The sequence below is a fragment of the Salmo salar genome, chromosome ssa19, assembly GCF_905237065.1.
Source record: "Salmo salar chromosome ssa19, Ssal_v3.1, whole genome shotgun sequence".
Taxonomy (NCBI): Eukaryota; Metazoa; Chordata; class Actinopteri; order Salmoniformes; family Salmonidae; genus Salmo; species Salmo salar.
The window spans coordinates 74,583,784-74,600,216 of NC_059460.1; the positions used below are offsets into that span (position 1 = coordinate 74,583,784).

At 45.3% G+C, this 16,433-nt stretch overlaps 1 protein-coding gene across 1 annotated transcript in view; it reads left to right on the forward strand.

Annotated features, from left to right (window-relative positions):
* hs6st1b (heparan sulfate 6-O-sulfotransferase 1b) overlaps window positions 1-6,368 on the forward strand; it is a 98,740-nt gene extending 92,372 nt beyond the window's left edge. Inside the window, exon 2 of the mRNA XM_014159644.2 lies at window positions 3,357-6,368. Coding sequence (XP_014015119.2) covers window positions 3,357-4,068 — 712 coding nt within the window. The 3' untranslated portion in view covers window positions 4,069-6,368. The remainder of the gene's footprint in view (window positions 1-3,356) is intronic.
* Window positions 6,369-16,433: the final 10,065 nt, after the last annotated feature.

Sequence of the window (16,433 nt, forward strand, 5' to 3'; positions counted from 1 at the left end):
CAGCTGACTAGGTGAAACATCTGTAGATGTGGCCCTGGAGCAAGGCACTTATTGCTCCTGTAAGTCGCTCTGGATAAGAGCGTCTGCTAAATGAATGGGACGTAAATCAAGTGGCATTGTTATGAATGACATCCTCCTAACTAGTGCTGTGCTGTGTGCTGTGCTGTGTGCTGTATACAGGTACTGTATGTGCAGTGATGGCTGGGCTACTTGGGCTGGCGGTTGTGTGGTTAATACTCCCTGTTCTGTGTTTAAAACTCATCTTGTGAGCCGCTGTCATGTTTTTGTAATAACAATCTCATGGAACATTGTGATCGTTATTGCTGTCCCATTAGAATAGCACAGTCAGCATTTCCAGCTGATACATTCTGCCAGTGTGGGGCCCATCCATCAACAGTGGTGCAGAGTTGCCGTGTGTGTGTGTGTGTCCTGAGTGAATGAGAGCTCATGTGAGACTGTGTGTGTGTGTGTGTGCAAGAGATAGAGAGAGACACACACACTCAAATACAACAGCTTTGTGTTTAGTGAAAACTCTTAGAGAAAAAGGGATCAGACACCAAGAGAAACTCCCGGTATTATAATGGATGGGTGTATTAGCAGGCTGCATCCATCTTGTCAGCTTTGTAACAGAGCCGCTCTATGCTAGGCTGGGTCGGGAAGCTCTCTCTCTCTCTCTCTCTCACCCCCCCACTCCCTCTCTCACCCCCCCACTCACTCTCTCACGTTCTCCCTCTCTCACCCCCCCACTCCCTCTCTCACCCCCCACTCCCTCTCTCACCCCCACTCCCTCTCTCACCCCCCCACTCCCTCTCTCACCCCCCTCTCTCACCCCCCCACTCCCTCTCTCACGTTCTCCCTCTCTCACCCCCCCACTCCCTCTCTCACCCCCCACTCACTCTCTCCCTCTCTCACCCCCCCACTCCCTCTCTCACCCCCACTCCCTCTCTCACCCCCACTTCCTCTCTCACGTTCTCCCTCTCTCACCCCCCACTCCCTCTCACCCCCCACTCCCTCTCTCATCACCCCCACCCTCTCTCATCCCCACACTCCCTCTCTCACGTTCTCCCTCTCTCATCCCCCCACTCCCTCCCTCTCTCACCCCCCCACTCCCTCTCTCACCCCCCACTCCCTCTCACTTTCTCCCTCTCTCTCTCATCCCCCCCACTCCCTCTCTCATCCCCCCACTCCCTCTCTCACTTTCTCCCTCTCACCCCCCCACTCCCTCTCTCTCACCCCCCCACTCCCTCTCTCTCTCATCCCCCCACTCCCTCTCTCTCTCATCCCCCCACTCCCTCTCTCTCTCATCCCCCCACTCCCTCTCTCATCCCCCACTCCCTCTCTCACTTTCTCCCTCTCTCGTCCCCCCGCTCCCTCTCTCACTTTCTCCCTCTCTCAGTCCCCCCCACTCCCTCTCTCGCCCCCCCACTCCCTCTCTCACGTTCTCCCCCCACTCCCTCTCGTTCTCCCTCTCTCACCCCACCACTCCCTCTCGTTCTCCCTCTCTCACCCCCCCACTCCCTCTCTCACGTTCTCCCTCTCTCACCCCCCTCTACCCACCGATTCCAGGCCCATCATATCTCATTCTGTCAGGTGTGCTGGTGTAGTGAAGCCCCCCAGAGGGGGGATCCTGCCGTGTCGTACTCTCCAACTCGCTTGCAATGTTGACTGAGCGGAGCACTAATTTGTAATGAGATCAGAACTCCCACATGTAACCCACCTCCAGACTTCAGTTCTCCCCAATCCAGCTCGGCTATTCATCAAAAAAGTGCTGTTATTTTCCCCCTCTCGTGTTAGTTCCCTCTCCTATATTCTCTAGTCATAGCAGGGGGCCTGGCAGGGACGTGAGGTGGGATGCTGAATGCTACTTTAACTTCAGAGGCTTTTGTTTTGTGCATCTTTATGCTAAAGGCAATGAACTACTTTAAAACTAAGTTAACAGTTCTTGTGTTTCCCAACATGGGAATGTCATCTTTTCCACACCCGAATACCTCTAGTTCCACAATAATTTGCTAATGCGGTCAAATACCCTGGAATTTCCACTTGTTTCCTGAGAATCCCGAAAACCCTAAAGGCCTAGAATTCCAAACTGGAAGTCTTGAACCATGACTACTACACTGATACCTGACAGGGGTGGGTATGACTGGACACTGAGAGACAATAGTCCCAAAGTAACCCTTCTAAGACCTGAAGGGATGGAAAAAGCTATTAGTCTCACCTTTTGACCTGCACCTGTCAAAATGCTTCAGAGTGGAGGGAAAATAGAAAAAGGGGCCCCTCTTCTCCCATCTCAGTTACCTGGCACAAAATGGCTGCCTTGTTGCCTCACTCTCTCTCTCAAAATACAGCCAGGGGTGGAAACAAAGAAGCAGTTGGATCTACTGTTGATTTGAATTTCACTTGGCATCACTGTCCCCACTGTCTCTGTTTAAAGGTTGTGTTATGAACCCGCCAATGGAGATAAGAGTGTAGGGATCACTCTGAATCATTATCGGACCCTCTCTCCGGCTCTCTAACTCAAATCATATTACCAGGATCTGTTTTGGAAAAGCAATGACCCTCTGCTGTTTCTCCACAGTCAGATTGAATCTCAATGTCCAGGCCAGACAGTGGAGTCTAATGGTTGGAATACTGAAGTGGTTTGTTCATCTGGTATGTAACGGGGAATAGAGTTATGCAGGTGAGGGTATGAATGGTGAGGTCATGGTTGGCCAACAGAAATCCATATGTACACTACCCCTTGGAGCTGGAATGCATTTCCCGTTGTCTGGCTGCAGTGCAGTAGAATAACACGGCGAGGTCAGGCCTCTTTGCACGACAGGTATTTCTGATTACACAGATGCAGAGGAATGTTTTTTCTCTCTTTTTTTCCCTCTGGAGATGATTATGTTCCAAGGTGTGCTTCAATCCAGGTCTCTGGTCTGGACCCCATCGTAGTCCCTGAGGTCTGGAATGTTAGCGACGATCCGGTTAAGTGCCAACGATATGTCCCCAGTATATCAAAACCGCCGTCAATGTCAACATTCACAGCAGTGATTTGTGATGACACAAAGTACCCTTGATTCTTCACTGTCTTTTTTTCCCCCATAGAGTATATTTATACTATATATTTCACAGGTGTGCTCGTCACAATTCACTTCGGTTTTGACAAAACATCAAGTGGTCTGTAGAATGCTTACGGAGATCTTATGTGGTCACTGTTTATCCTTCAAGGCTTCCATAGTTCATCTCATGTTGAGTAGTGCTAGCAAAACCAGATTTGATCATGCTAACATGGTCAGTCATCAGTAATTTTTTTTTATATGATATCACTGTATTGATATTTTCATGAAGTGGTTTTCCTCTGTTGTGTTTTGCAGGAAGTTCTACTACATCACCCTGCTGAGGGACCCTGTGTCACGCTACCTGAGTGAGTGGCGCCATGTGCAGCGCGGCGCCACCTGGAAGACGTCCCTCCACATGTGCGATGGGCGCACACCTACGCCCGAGGAGCTGCCGCCCTGCTACGAGGGTACGGACTGGTCAGGCTGCACCCTGCAACAGTTCATGGACTGCCCCTACAACCTGGCCAACAACCGGCAGGTGCGCATGCTTGCCGACCTCAGCCTGGTGGGCTGCTACAACCTCTCCACGGTGCCCGATAAGCGGCGCTCGCAACTTCTCCTCGAGTCGGCCAAGAAGAACCTGTGCGACATGGCCTTCTTCGGTCTGACGGAGTATCAACGCAAGACGCAGTTCCTGTTCGAGCGCACCTTCCGACTGCGCTTCATCCGGCCTTTTGTGCAGTACAACAGCACACGGGCGGCCGGCGTGGACCTGGACAACGACACGGTGGCACGCATCGAGGAGCTCAACGACCTGGACATGCAGCTGTATGACTACGCCCGCGACCTCTTCCAGCAGCGCTACCAGTACACTCGGCAGCTGGAAAGACGTGCGCACCGCCTGGCGCTTCGGAGTCACGGGCTGGACCCCCGGGATTTGCTCAGAGAGGAGGGTGGTGTGGGGGGCGAGGGGACAGCCAGGCTGCCCACAGAGGACTACATGAACCACATAATTAACAGGTGGTAGCCCCTACCCCATCCCATCCCACCCCAACCACCCACTTTCCTGACCTCCCCATTGTCTGGTATGGTGAGGTTGCATCAGAGTGAATGTTTAGGAAAGGTGGCGTTTGGCACTTGTTGCTTCGGGAGGAAGAAAGATGCAGAGGATTGGGTGCTGCAGTGGCTTAGCTACGGACTTTGCATGAGGCGAGCTGTGGGTTGCGAACCAGATGACATCACTTCCAGCTACTGGATGACATAGTCCTTCTGGTCTTCTTGGACTATGTGGAGAGGTCAGATCTTTGATTGGAAGCCCATGATAAACCTGAGTCACGGGGCTTTGATTGGAAGCCCATGATAAACCTGAGTCACGGGGCTTTGATTGGAAGCCCATGATAAACCTGAGTCACGGGGCTTTGTGATTGGAAGCCCATGAGAAACCTGAGTCACGGGGCTTTGATTGGAAGCCCATGATAAACCTGAGTCACGGGGCTTTGTGATTGGAAGCCCATGATAAACCTGAGTCACGGGGCTTTGTGATTGGAAGCCCGTGATAAACCTGAGTCACCCTCTGGAGTTCACGGAGCAACAACTGTCTCTACTCAGATTCCCAATGGAGCTAAAGAAAAACGACAGATAATTCCTTTACAAAGTAAACAAACTTGTTTTACTTTCCTTTCTATGTCTTGGCCCATCAGAATAACATATGCGCTTAATATGTTGTTGTAAGGAATTACAAAGCAGTGAGATGGGAGATTACCTGTACTGGACATTTCTGACGAGCCATCTTTTTATTTATTAAATTGCTTTCTGATCATTTGAAATACATATTTTTCCAATGTGAGAGACTATTTGGCTCGGCTTGATATACAGTTTGACACTTGTAAGTTATAAAAGTCATGATGGTGACTTTAAAAAAAAAATCTGTCATAACATACTCATCCATTTGCTGAAAGGTTACTAACATTTGCTATCAAAGTTTAGAGCTATATCTTAATATAAATGATGGATAGTTTTTTTTTTTACACTTGTATGTTTTTACCATTTTGTCAATGTCGTGTGAAGAGGCCAGTCTCTTTGGTTCCGATGTATTTTAATTTGCCCGTTGTACTGTGATCTGTACACTAAAGGAGATGTACAGAATTGAATGAGAAGGTTAAATAATTAGTAAAGGTTTGTCCAAGAACATTTCTGACCACAACCTCCATACAAAAATGGATGCTCAACAGGAGACCGACCAAGTGTCTCGCACTGAAGGGGAAACAGGAAACACTGTCTTATTACTTGTACAAAATAAAACTTCTGTGAGTGTGTGCATGTGTGTAAGTGTGTGTATTGTAAGTGTGTGTGCGCGTGCTTTTGTTTCTGAGCTTTCATGCTCAATTAATTTCCTTCTGATTGGGATCAAATGTGTCACCTAAAACCAGAACTACAGTAAACGGGTGTAATGGATGGATTATCCATTGAGTTTGCCATGCTCCTCAAGATGTACACCTGTTGGGGCATTATAAAATAAAACGATGTAAAAAAAGTGCAACAGATTCCATATTAAAGGGGTGAAGAATGCACAGCCACTTGTCAACCATAAGATTTTTTTGTTAATAATTTTAAAAAAATGTAAACTGAAATAGGATGATCCCCTGGTAAACTGTGTTTAATTAACATTCTAACAGAATGTGTCTGGACATGATATAACCCTCATCAATCAATACTGGTGTATATGGAACCTCCATAACTATCCTATTTAAAATTAAATTCCCTAAGTCCCCCATCCAACAACAACAAACTGTAGTCCCACAGGCAGAGCCAGTACTAAAAACAGACCCAAGACTAATTGTTTGGGGAGTGTTAAGATGCTAATGCCTTATTATTAAGGACATTTGGACCAGTGTGTGCAGATCATGCAAATGACTGTCTTTTCGTCAAAAACAGAATGTTTGTTTTAGTGACGACTATTTACATTAAGTCCAACCCTCTCCGGAGCGGAGGTATAATGATTGGTAGCAGGAGACTTCTCTAATGCAAAGTATTTTTATCTTATTTGAGAAAGATGGCTTTGGGGAAGATGGATTACAAAACTATGGATTAGACAAATTGTTACAGAATGAAGTGTATGTGTGTGCGTGCGGTCGTGTGAGATAAAGAGAAAGCAAAAGTGAGAGAACAAGAGAATTGAGTGAAGTGGGACATTTCTAAATGGGCTCTGGTCTGGTTTTACCCATATTGTATTATTGCTGTGAGTATTTCTGTTCTTCAAGCAGATTGGATCTTCTATTCAACAATAAAAATAAACAAATATTCTTTGTATTTGAGTCTCTGCTCTTATCCCTCTTGTCATCCATTGTTTGTTGTCCTGTTTGCATTTGTTGTATTTGTCGTTTGTTTTCTATCTTGTTTGTACTGGGAATGGACCAGACAGCATCCAGAAAACTGCACAGCACGTTGCCAAGGACTGAAAGATGAGGAGAGGAGGGCCCCCCCCCCCCGATAGCATGTGAAATCACATAAGTTATAACATTTTTTTTTTATTACAGGAAGTTAGCTTTAAAATGACAATTTCTCTTAACCTCATGGCAAAATGTGTCAATAGCAGGAAATTAGCTCAGGGATTCTTGAAAGTCAGGACAATCCTTGTCTGGCTGGGAAACTTCTTAATATTTTTTTTTATTGTAGTTTATTTGTATTTTATTTTTTTGGCATTATATGAGCTTAAAATGAACCATTTAGGGGAATTTTTATGAGAAAATAATTTTTTGAATACTTTAAATGTTATTCATTTCAATGTCGGCTCCATACCTGGAAATGCCCTTGTCCAGAGCAAAGGATCCCAATTTTAAACTCCAAAAAAGTGTTTAAATTCTGAAAACTGGCCATGGATATTAACTGGAAAATTATGGTAAGTAGGTTCTTGCAATAGCCCTCTGACTTTTTTTATAGAATATTTATCTCAAAACTTGGATTCCTAAAAGTAAAGTGACCAGATTTATGACATGAAAACCGGGGACATTTCCAGTTTGGCGGTCAATATACCATTAAAATATCCAATGTTATTATCTATGAAATAAAAAAATGGGGGGGACAATTCCGGTTTCATGTATTGAATCTCACTGTGATAGAAAGAGAAAACAACTATATTACAGAAATCCTACAGAAAAGAGAACTGTCTGATGTGAGCAGGCATTAAGTGGTCCTGGTAGAATAAGAGCAGAAAAGAACATGAGCAAAATTGAAAAAAAAGAGACAATAGTATTTGTGAAATACTTAACATAAGAAATAAGATGAGATTGGTAACTACATAATATACTTATACCAACCTAATCTGTATATTTCTCAGAAGAATGTATCTTCTTCAGGATTGCTCTGTCTTTGGCCAGCTTCTCCATGATCTCCTGGCAGGGGAGGATGAAGTATGTCTTCACAAAAAGCATGGCCTTGATGGTTAGAACAGTGAACCTATTTCTTGCTGCTGTCCATATATCATTGATTTGGGAGAACACTCTCTCTACTGGTGCATTACTTCCTGGTAAGCACATGACAACAGACGCTAATCTAGCCCGGTTAGTGTGTGGGATGTCATTCTCTTTGAAGTGTGTAACCATCGTGCTCCATATCTGACTAAACGTTGTCTCCAGATGTTTTCCATTCTTGAAGCGATCTCCCCCTTTAGGAACTCTTGCAGGCTAGTAACCTCGTCAAACAATGCATCCTCATTGATGGTCACATTGGGGCATCTTTCCTGCAGTGTGGCTGCAGCCTTCTGGATCTCTTCACGCTGAGGTTGCCTTTTTAAAAGGAGACAATGTAAATCTTTTAGATTGTCTGTGTGCTTTCCCCATGCTTGCATGTAGTTCACAGCCGTAGGGAAGAATGATTGGGATGTTTTGAGAAAGCTCTCTTTAGACATTGCTCCATTTCCCTCTAGCTCTCTCAGAAGTCCTCTGACCAAAACTGGAATGAAGTTGTCATCACGTCTTGCAGTCAATTTTGCCTCAACGTTTCTCAGAATTGCAGCGGACTCCACAGCACAGTGGTCCTGGTCTTCAAGCATCTTGATCGTGTCACTGAATACAGTCAGGTTTCATGGACAAAGGCCAGCCAAAGTTCGGTCAGTGGATCTTCGAACATTGTTCGCAGGACAACAGCGCATTTGTCTTCAGAAAGAAAAAAGGATTTCAATGACACATACATGGACAGCCAGCACTCTTTCTAGAGCAGGGAGCATGGACAGCCAGCAAACATTGGTGTCCTAAAATGTTATGATACTCCTGGACAACAAACTCACAAAAGCTCTTCAGTCTTTCTACTCTGACAGTGAAAATATATTTGTGAGCAGATACTCAACATCAAGGGGAATCATATTAAAATCTGTTCTGGCCATGTTATTTACTTATTTATTTCACCTTTATTAAACCAGGTAGGCTAGTTGAGAACAAGTTCTCATTCACAACTGCGACCTGGCCAAGAATAAAGCAAAGCAGTTCGACACAAATGTTTGTTTTGAACTTCTATTTTTAGAGGCAAAAATGTCTGTTTTGAGTCAACTCTGTAAGTAGCTTCTCACCTCCGTCACTAATATTCTGAAAATATATTGTAACTGTTCTGCAACATATGCTTAATCAATTAACGGGGCAATCAGCAGTTGCTGCATTCATTTTTGGACTTTTAATATGTACTCATTGATTCTTGAAGAATATTACTTTTAAATGCCTCATGAGCTTAGTTCAACTGTTCTAGCCCGTCAGAACCCAAAATATAAGCTTGTTTTCCTCCAATGTTTGTAAACAAAGAATGTAAAGAAACACTATATACCCTCAAAACATGGTTAAAACTATAGTTTTGATATCATGGATGGTCAATCCGCTGTCTTTAAATTTGAAAGGGAAACAATTCCTCCAGCTTCATCCCTCAGCTTTTTACCGAACCAGGGGTGGGGAGACCGCTGTGTTATTGTGTATATTGCTGATTGACGCTTTAAAGTATTTGCTGTGCAAGACAAGACCTAAGGGATAATGTTTGCTTTATAAATGTTTTATGTTCTAAATCGATAAAAACAAAATGCTAACGTAATTAGCTCTGGAGCATGTAATTGTGCTATAAAACAAAAATAAGTTGATTTGTATTACATATACTCAAGTATGAGAATTGGGTACATTTTCGACCACTAAGTTAACTAACACTTTGGCTTAAATGAATAATGAGTTAAGGAGTTGATGAATGACTTGCTGTCGGTTGAGAACAGGGCTGTACAATGTTGTCTGCAAGAAGTCAGGAAACATTTTGAGAATGTTAAGCAAGTGCACAGTTCTGTTGGGTTTGAACAAGCGGCAGTGGAAACGGAGAGGGAATTGGGATTATGACGGTCTCCCTGTCCCTACGGAGCAAGTCAAACAGATGGCAACAGCTGGCCAGGTTTAACCTGGGGGTGAAATCTGCTTGAGTTGAGCTCCACATGAGGTACCGCTGAGAGCATTCCAAGGTCACACTCAATCACCCAGTATATATCATTACTCTCTACAGAGAGCATTATTGCATTAACAATGTATTAAAGAACTGACGCAATACACGAGACAGCACCACATTAGCCATTCTCTTGGAATACTGGTTGCGTGTTTATGTGTTTGAATTTATCGAAACATACAGTAGAGCAAACCACTTTGGGTAATTTCTAGGTGAAATTAAAACAGTCCTAACAGTACTTTCTGGTGTAAACATGATTTTGATAACATGTATGTTTACGTTGTATGTTTATCATATGTAGTGATTAAGGGTTCTGTTGGATTTTTCAAATTGACTGTTGAAACATTACTTGAATGTGTTTCCTTCGTGCTCACTTACCTCACAATTTCAGTTCCATCTTTCAAGGATCCTGTTTTTGTTACCAAACCACCTAGCCTACATTATGTGTATCCACTATATATAATGTATTACTTTCGGGGCTTCAAGCTTAACGTCGGAGTCCTGTTTACAACTGAAGCGTACATATTTCAGGTGCCATATAGGAGTATAAACATGTGTCCACAAACACAACCAGGTGCACTTGTCACTATAACTGACCTTTAACCCAGACATGATGAATTAACTGAATAACAAGTCTTTCTGATGATATATTGTAGACGCTGTTGGGTTGTTTCATGTTGGAATCACAATGAATAAGTCAGAGCTCAGCTGGTGGCTGTGTCTGGAGAGAACTCCAAAGAAAGACTCCATCAAAACATTGCAATGAAAGATGAGTCGATTTGGCAGAGAAAGAGAGGCTGAGGAAATAGCTGGAGGATTGGCCGTAGAGTATTGTGCATTTTTCGGTTTACTCAAGAAATGAGTAAACCTTGTGCTTCTCATCACCTTTAAAATGTGTAAGTTGCACAAGACCATACATTCGCAACTGCCTAACCCAATTACAGTGTGACAAATGGGGACAGAATTTAATTGACAGAGCGATTCATTTATGTGAGATAAAACAGGCTTACATTGTATAGAGCTCTGAGATCAAAAGACCGCCTCAAAACTAAGACTGTTGTTAAATAACTCAAACTATTTCTCTCTTTGGTTTCCCGTAATGAGTGAACCATGGAGTGATCTCTTGCAAACCATTCAATTAATTGACTCAAACACATCAAACCAACTGAGTGATATTTATATAATTGAGCATTATAAGTATTTATTTTCTAAACAAAAGTTTTGTGAGTTGATATAAGGTGATAGCGCCAAAACTTTTCACTAATCCTTGAGTGGATGTTGAATTAATATTGACTCCCGAGTGGCAGAGCGGTCTAAGGCACTGCATCTCAGTGCAAGAGGAATCACTACAGTCTCTAATTCGAATCCAGGCTGTATCACATCCGGACGTGATCGGAAATCCCATAGGGCGGTGCACAATTGGCCCAGTGTCGTACGGGGTAGGCCGTCATTGTAAATAAGAATTTGTCTTTAACTGACTTGCTAGTTAGTAATGCTTAAATTAAAAAAAAAAATGGAATGGAATTCAAAACTAGCTATCATAGATTAGTCTCTGTCTCCATCTGCTGGTTATAAGCTGCCAATCCACTACTCCCCATTTGTTGATCTTGAATGGCATTTTCTTTTTAGAAGGTTTAAGTAAAACTGAGCCAACACATATAATGCTGTATTTCTTGTAATAAGCATGTATAAACATTAAGGTTCATATTATAATCTATTTCTATGTTGTAATTTATCAATGTTTATAATGGATTAAAAAAGAAACTGTCTTTCAAAGATAATTTGTAAAAATCCAAATAACTTCACAGATCTTCATTGTAAAGGGTTTAAACACTGTTTCCCATGCTTGTTCATTGAACCATAAACAATTAATGAACATGCACCTGTGGAACGGTCGTTAAGACACTAACAGCTTACAGACAGTAGGCAATTAGTTATGAAACTTAGGACACTAAAGAGGCCTTTCTACCGACTCTGAAAAACACCAAAAGAAAGATGCCCAGAGTCCCTGCTCATCTGCGTCAACGTGACTTAGGCATGCTGCAAGGAGGCATGAGGACTGCAGATGTGGCCAGGGCAATAAATTGCAATATCTGTATTGTGTGATGCTGGACCAGACAGAACTGGCAAAAAGTGCTCTTCACTGACAAGTCGCGGTTTTGTCTCACCAGGGGTGATGGTCGGATTCGCGTTTATCGTCGAAGGAATGAGCGTTACACCGTTACACCGAGGCCTGTACTCTGGAGCAGGATCGATTTGGAGGTGGAGGGTCCGTCGTGGTCTGGGGCAGTGTGTCCCAGCATAATCGGACTGAGCTTGTTGTCATTGCAGGCAATCTCAACGCTGTGCATTACAGGGAAGACATCCTCCTCCCTCATGTGGTACCCTTCCTGCATTCTCATCCTAACATGACCCTCCAGCATGACAATGCCACCAGCCATATTGTTCATTCTGTGTGTGATTTCCTGCAAGACAGGAATGTCAGTGTTCTGCCATGGCCAGCGAAGAACCTGGATCTCAATCCCATTGAGCACGTCTGGGACCTGTTGGATCGGAGGGTGAGGGCTAGGGCCATTCCCCCCAGAAATGTCCGGGAACTTGCAGGTGCCTGTTTCAGTATGATATATTGGATAAAGTAATAAAGACAGACACCAATGTCTAGTTCAACAGCCTTGTTCATGCATTGTACAAATCCCTACACGCGGAGTCCGGGGAACAGTCCGGCTAGTCGATTACCTATCAACTAGACTCCGTAACATCATCCTTTTCAATAGAAAGTGCAAACATAACAGCATAACATTAAATTCTTAACAATCAAGTCATAACAATTGAAAAAGCATGACATTTTCTTTTTTACTTCAGTTGTCATCTTCCTTTCTTTTTTTTCTTATAAACAGAGGACAAGTTAACACAGTCTCTTGCTTACAGAGTAAGCCTGTCTGGTGGCTTGCACAGCCGACCCACCCGTGAGTAAGTATTGGCTCTGACAGGGGTAGGATTAGGGCCACGAGCTGGAGAGCTTGGTGGGCTAGAAGCCTCACCTTCAGTTGGCTCATGTCTCAATTCTGCGCCTCTTACCCTTAGGCCTGGACTGTGATCCAGCTCATCTAGGTGAGTGTATGGCGTGTTCTGGTTTGTCTGCTCTGCTACGCGCAGATCCACCCGATTGCGACGATCGAGGGAGCCACCAACCTCCACCGGGTAAGAACGTGGTGCAACTCTCTGTAGCCACGTGCCCAGCCCCCAAAGTCCTGTGTAGTCTCCCGGCAGCGGTTTCATCCTTATCGTTTCACCCACCTCCAGCTCTGGTAGGTCTCGAGCAGTCCGGTCGTAGAAGCACATAGCGAGCTGCTTTCTGTGACGCAGTTTGTCCATGACGCCAACCATGACGCAGGGCTCAAGTAGCGCGTTAGCTACGGGGATGGTAGTCTTCAGACGTCTGGACAGAAGGCGTTGTGCTGGGCTGCTGTCCAGGTTTTTGGTGGGTGTGTTCCTCCACTGTAAGATCGCTTTCCATGGGTCGTTGCTGTCGCGCACGGCCCTGCTTAATTAACAGGTTTTTTGCAATCTTGACAGCTGACTCTGCCTTGCCATTTGCTTTTGGGTGTCTTGGAGAGGAGGTCACGTGGTCAAACTCCCATTCTGAGGCGAAACGCTTGAACTGTGCAGTGAATTGTGGGCCATTGTCCGTGATTACATTGTCAGGCAGACCTTGCCTTGCAAACTACGCCTTGCAGCACTTTATGACCGTCTCTGCAGACAAGTCAGGGAGCAGTTAAATTTCCCAAAAGTCAGAGTAGTGATCAACAATGAGAAGATAGTCCTTTTGGCTGTGGCTGAATAAGTCCATGCTGACGATTTGCAGGCCCTTGTGGGCAGTTCGTGTGACATCATTGTTTCCTTTTGCTGTTCATGAGCATAATCGTTGCATGTGGTACAGTTGCTGACAAAGTCTTTAATTTCTGCTTGCATGTTTGGCCAGTATAATGTTTCACGTGCCTGGCAGTAGCATGTGTCACCTCCAACGTGACTGGAGTGTATGCGCGTAAGCATCTCTGGACGTAGTGATTTGGGAATAATGACCTTCTGACCTCTTAACAAGACGCCATTTTGCACGCTGATCTCATCTCGAAAGGTCCAGTATTCTCTCACTGAGAAAGGTGTGTCTCCTCTTTCAGGTATGGCCAACCTGCGAGAGCCATGGACTTCAGTGATTGTAGGTGTTCGTCCTTGTCAGTGTGTTGCCTGATCTGGGCTAGGTGGTGATCTGTGACGTTTAAGTAGTCTGCCTGATTGATCTGTTGAACATCTTGTTATTCCTGCTGTAGCGAACAGATGGCATGCCGCTGATAGGCAGTGCCTCTGCCTGTACATTGTGCTGTTGCCCTGCTCAGTGTGTCACTGATGTACATCTCTGGTCCTGGCTTGTAAATGACCTTCAGGCTATAGTTTTGCAGAGTCAGGAGCATGCTTTGAAGCCTGTTGGGCACGTTGAGGAGAGGTTTACTGAATATGGCAATGTGTGGTTTGTGGTCAGTTTCAGCGGTGACCAGCTCTCTACCATATAAGTAGTGATGGAATCGCTGGCAGGAGAAGACGATGCTGAGGCACTTTTTCTCAATTTGTGCATAGTTTTGTTCGGTGGGGGTGAGCGCTCTCGAGGCAAACGCAATGGGCTGGCCTTCCTGCATAAGGTAGCATCCAAGTCCCCTTTGGCTGGAGTCGCTCTGGATTGTGACAGGCTTCGTCATGTCGTAGTAGCGCAACACTGGCATGGATGAAGCCAAAGATTTCATCTCCTGCACCGCGGCCTCATGCTTGGGTAGCCAGTGCCATGGTGTGTCTTTGTCCAGCAACCGGCGCAGAGGCTCACAGACTGCTGATAGGTGTGGCATGAACTTTGCAAGATAGTTTGCAAAACTGATGAGACGCTGTACTCCTTTTGCATCAGACGGCTTTGGCATGTCGAGGATCGCTCGGACCTTGTCTGGGTCCGGCTTCAGGCCTTTTGCCGAGAGAATGTGGCCATGGAAGTGGACGTCTTTCACCTTGAACTGCAGCTTCTTCAGGCCAAGACAAAGCTTAACTGATCGACAGCGCTCCATCAGTGCCAGGAGCTTCACATCGTGGTCGCGTTCTGCTTCTTCGTCTGTGTCACCACAGCCTACGATCAGGACATCAACGGCGATGGGTTCAATGCCCTTGAGCCCAGCCAGTAACTCGTGCTGCTTGCGTTGGTATTCCTCAGGCGCCACTGAGACACCAAACGGGAGCTTGAGCCAGAGTTTCCGACCCCAGGGGGACCAGAAGGTAGTCATGAAGCTGCTTTCTTCGTCCAGCTTGCATTGAAGGAATGCATCTCGGGCGTCCACCAAGGTGAAAATCCTGGCCTTGGGAAGCTTGTAGAGGACATCCTCTAGTGTCGGCATGATGTAGTGGGATCGTTTCAGTGCTTGGTTCAGATGCTTTGGGTCGATGCAGACCCTCAGCTTCTCTGGTTTTTTCACTATGACCATATTGCTGATCCAGTCAGTTGGTTCGGCCACAGATGTCATGTGGCCATCGGCCTCATACTTGTCCAGCTGGGCCTTCACAGCCACTTTCATTGCAATGGGCACATTGCGAGGAGCACACTGGACTGGAGTGATGCTCTCATCCACTTCAAAGTGTACCTCCCCAGGCACTGATTCAACGGGCATGTTGAATACATCGTCATATCTGCTGAGTAGTTGTTCTTTGGACAGGGGTCCATGCTGGACATGCTCCACTATGTGCAGGTCATTTGGTACAGTGAACTGCATCAGTCCCAGGCGTTCGCATGTAGAGCCTGAGAGGAGAGGATGTTGACTGGTTTTCACAATCTCAAACTCCAGCTTGTGTTTGCGTCCCCGAATAACACATTCGGTCTCAAAGGTGCCCATAGAGCTCATTAGCTCTCCTGAGTACAGCTTTAGTCTAGTGTCACTGGGCAATAGATGTGTGTCAGGTGCCAGATTGATTTTGTCTTTGTAGCTCATTACGTTGCATGTAGCACCGGAATCCAGTTGACATTGTTGTTGCTTGTTGTGTAATCGTAGTGTCACAAACCATTTCTTCCCTCGAGTGTACAGCCCCAATGGATTCATGCATGTAAATGTCACTTTCACTGTTCAGCTCTGAACATTGAGTGCCATCATCAACACAGTGAATCTTGCCCTCACTCACCCGTCTTTTGCTTTTGAGACACACTTTTGCAAAGTGATTATTAGTTCCACAAGCTCTGCATGGTTTTCCATAGGCAGGGCAGTGCTCTTTGCCACGTGTGTGTGTATTCCCACAGTATTTACATGCTACGGGGCTCTCTATGTTCACCGTTCGTGGTGAATGACTCTGCCTCGATTGGTTTTGTCGGAATGTCTGACTAGCAACAGCGTGAACAGTATCAACGTCGGAGCGTGGGGTTTCGATTTCCATTGCTCTCATTCTCATGTCAGTGACTTCAGCAGTGCGGCACATTTCGATGGCAGTTACTACTGTTAAGCCTCTCTCTCTCAGTAGACGCCGGCGCGTATCCTCATTTGCAATTCCTAGTACTATTTTGTCACAAATCAATTCATCTTTCAATCCCCCGTATTCACAAGTGCCGGATTTCTCTCTCAAACGGGTTACAAAGTTGTGTACTGACTCACCCTCTTCCTGTTTGCAGCTTCCGAAAACGAACCGCTCGTAAATGACGTTTTTGGCGGGTTTGAAGTAATTCTCCAATGCATCCAATATAGCCTTTGCATCACACTGTTGTCGCGCTGTGAGGGTGAGATTGTGCCGGTAGATATGCCTGCATTCCCTGCCCATTAAACTCCTCAGAGTTGCCGCTTGTACCTCGTTGGGTTTCTCATGTAGACCGGTCGCCAGCGCATAGTCCTCGAAATCATCCCTGAAATTGTCCCAATTAGT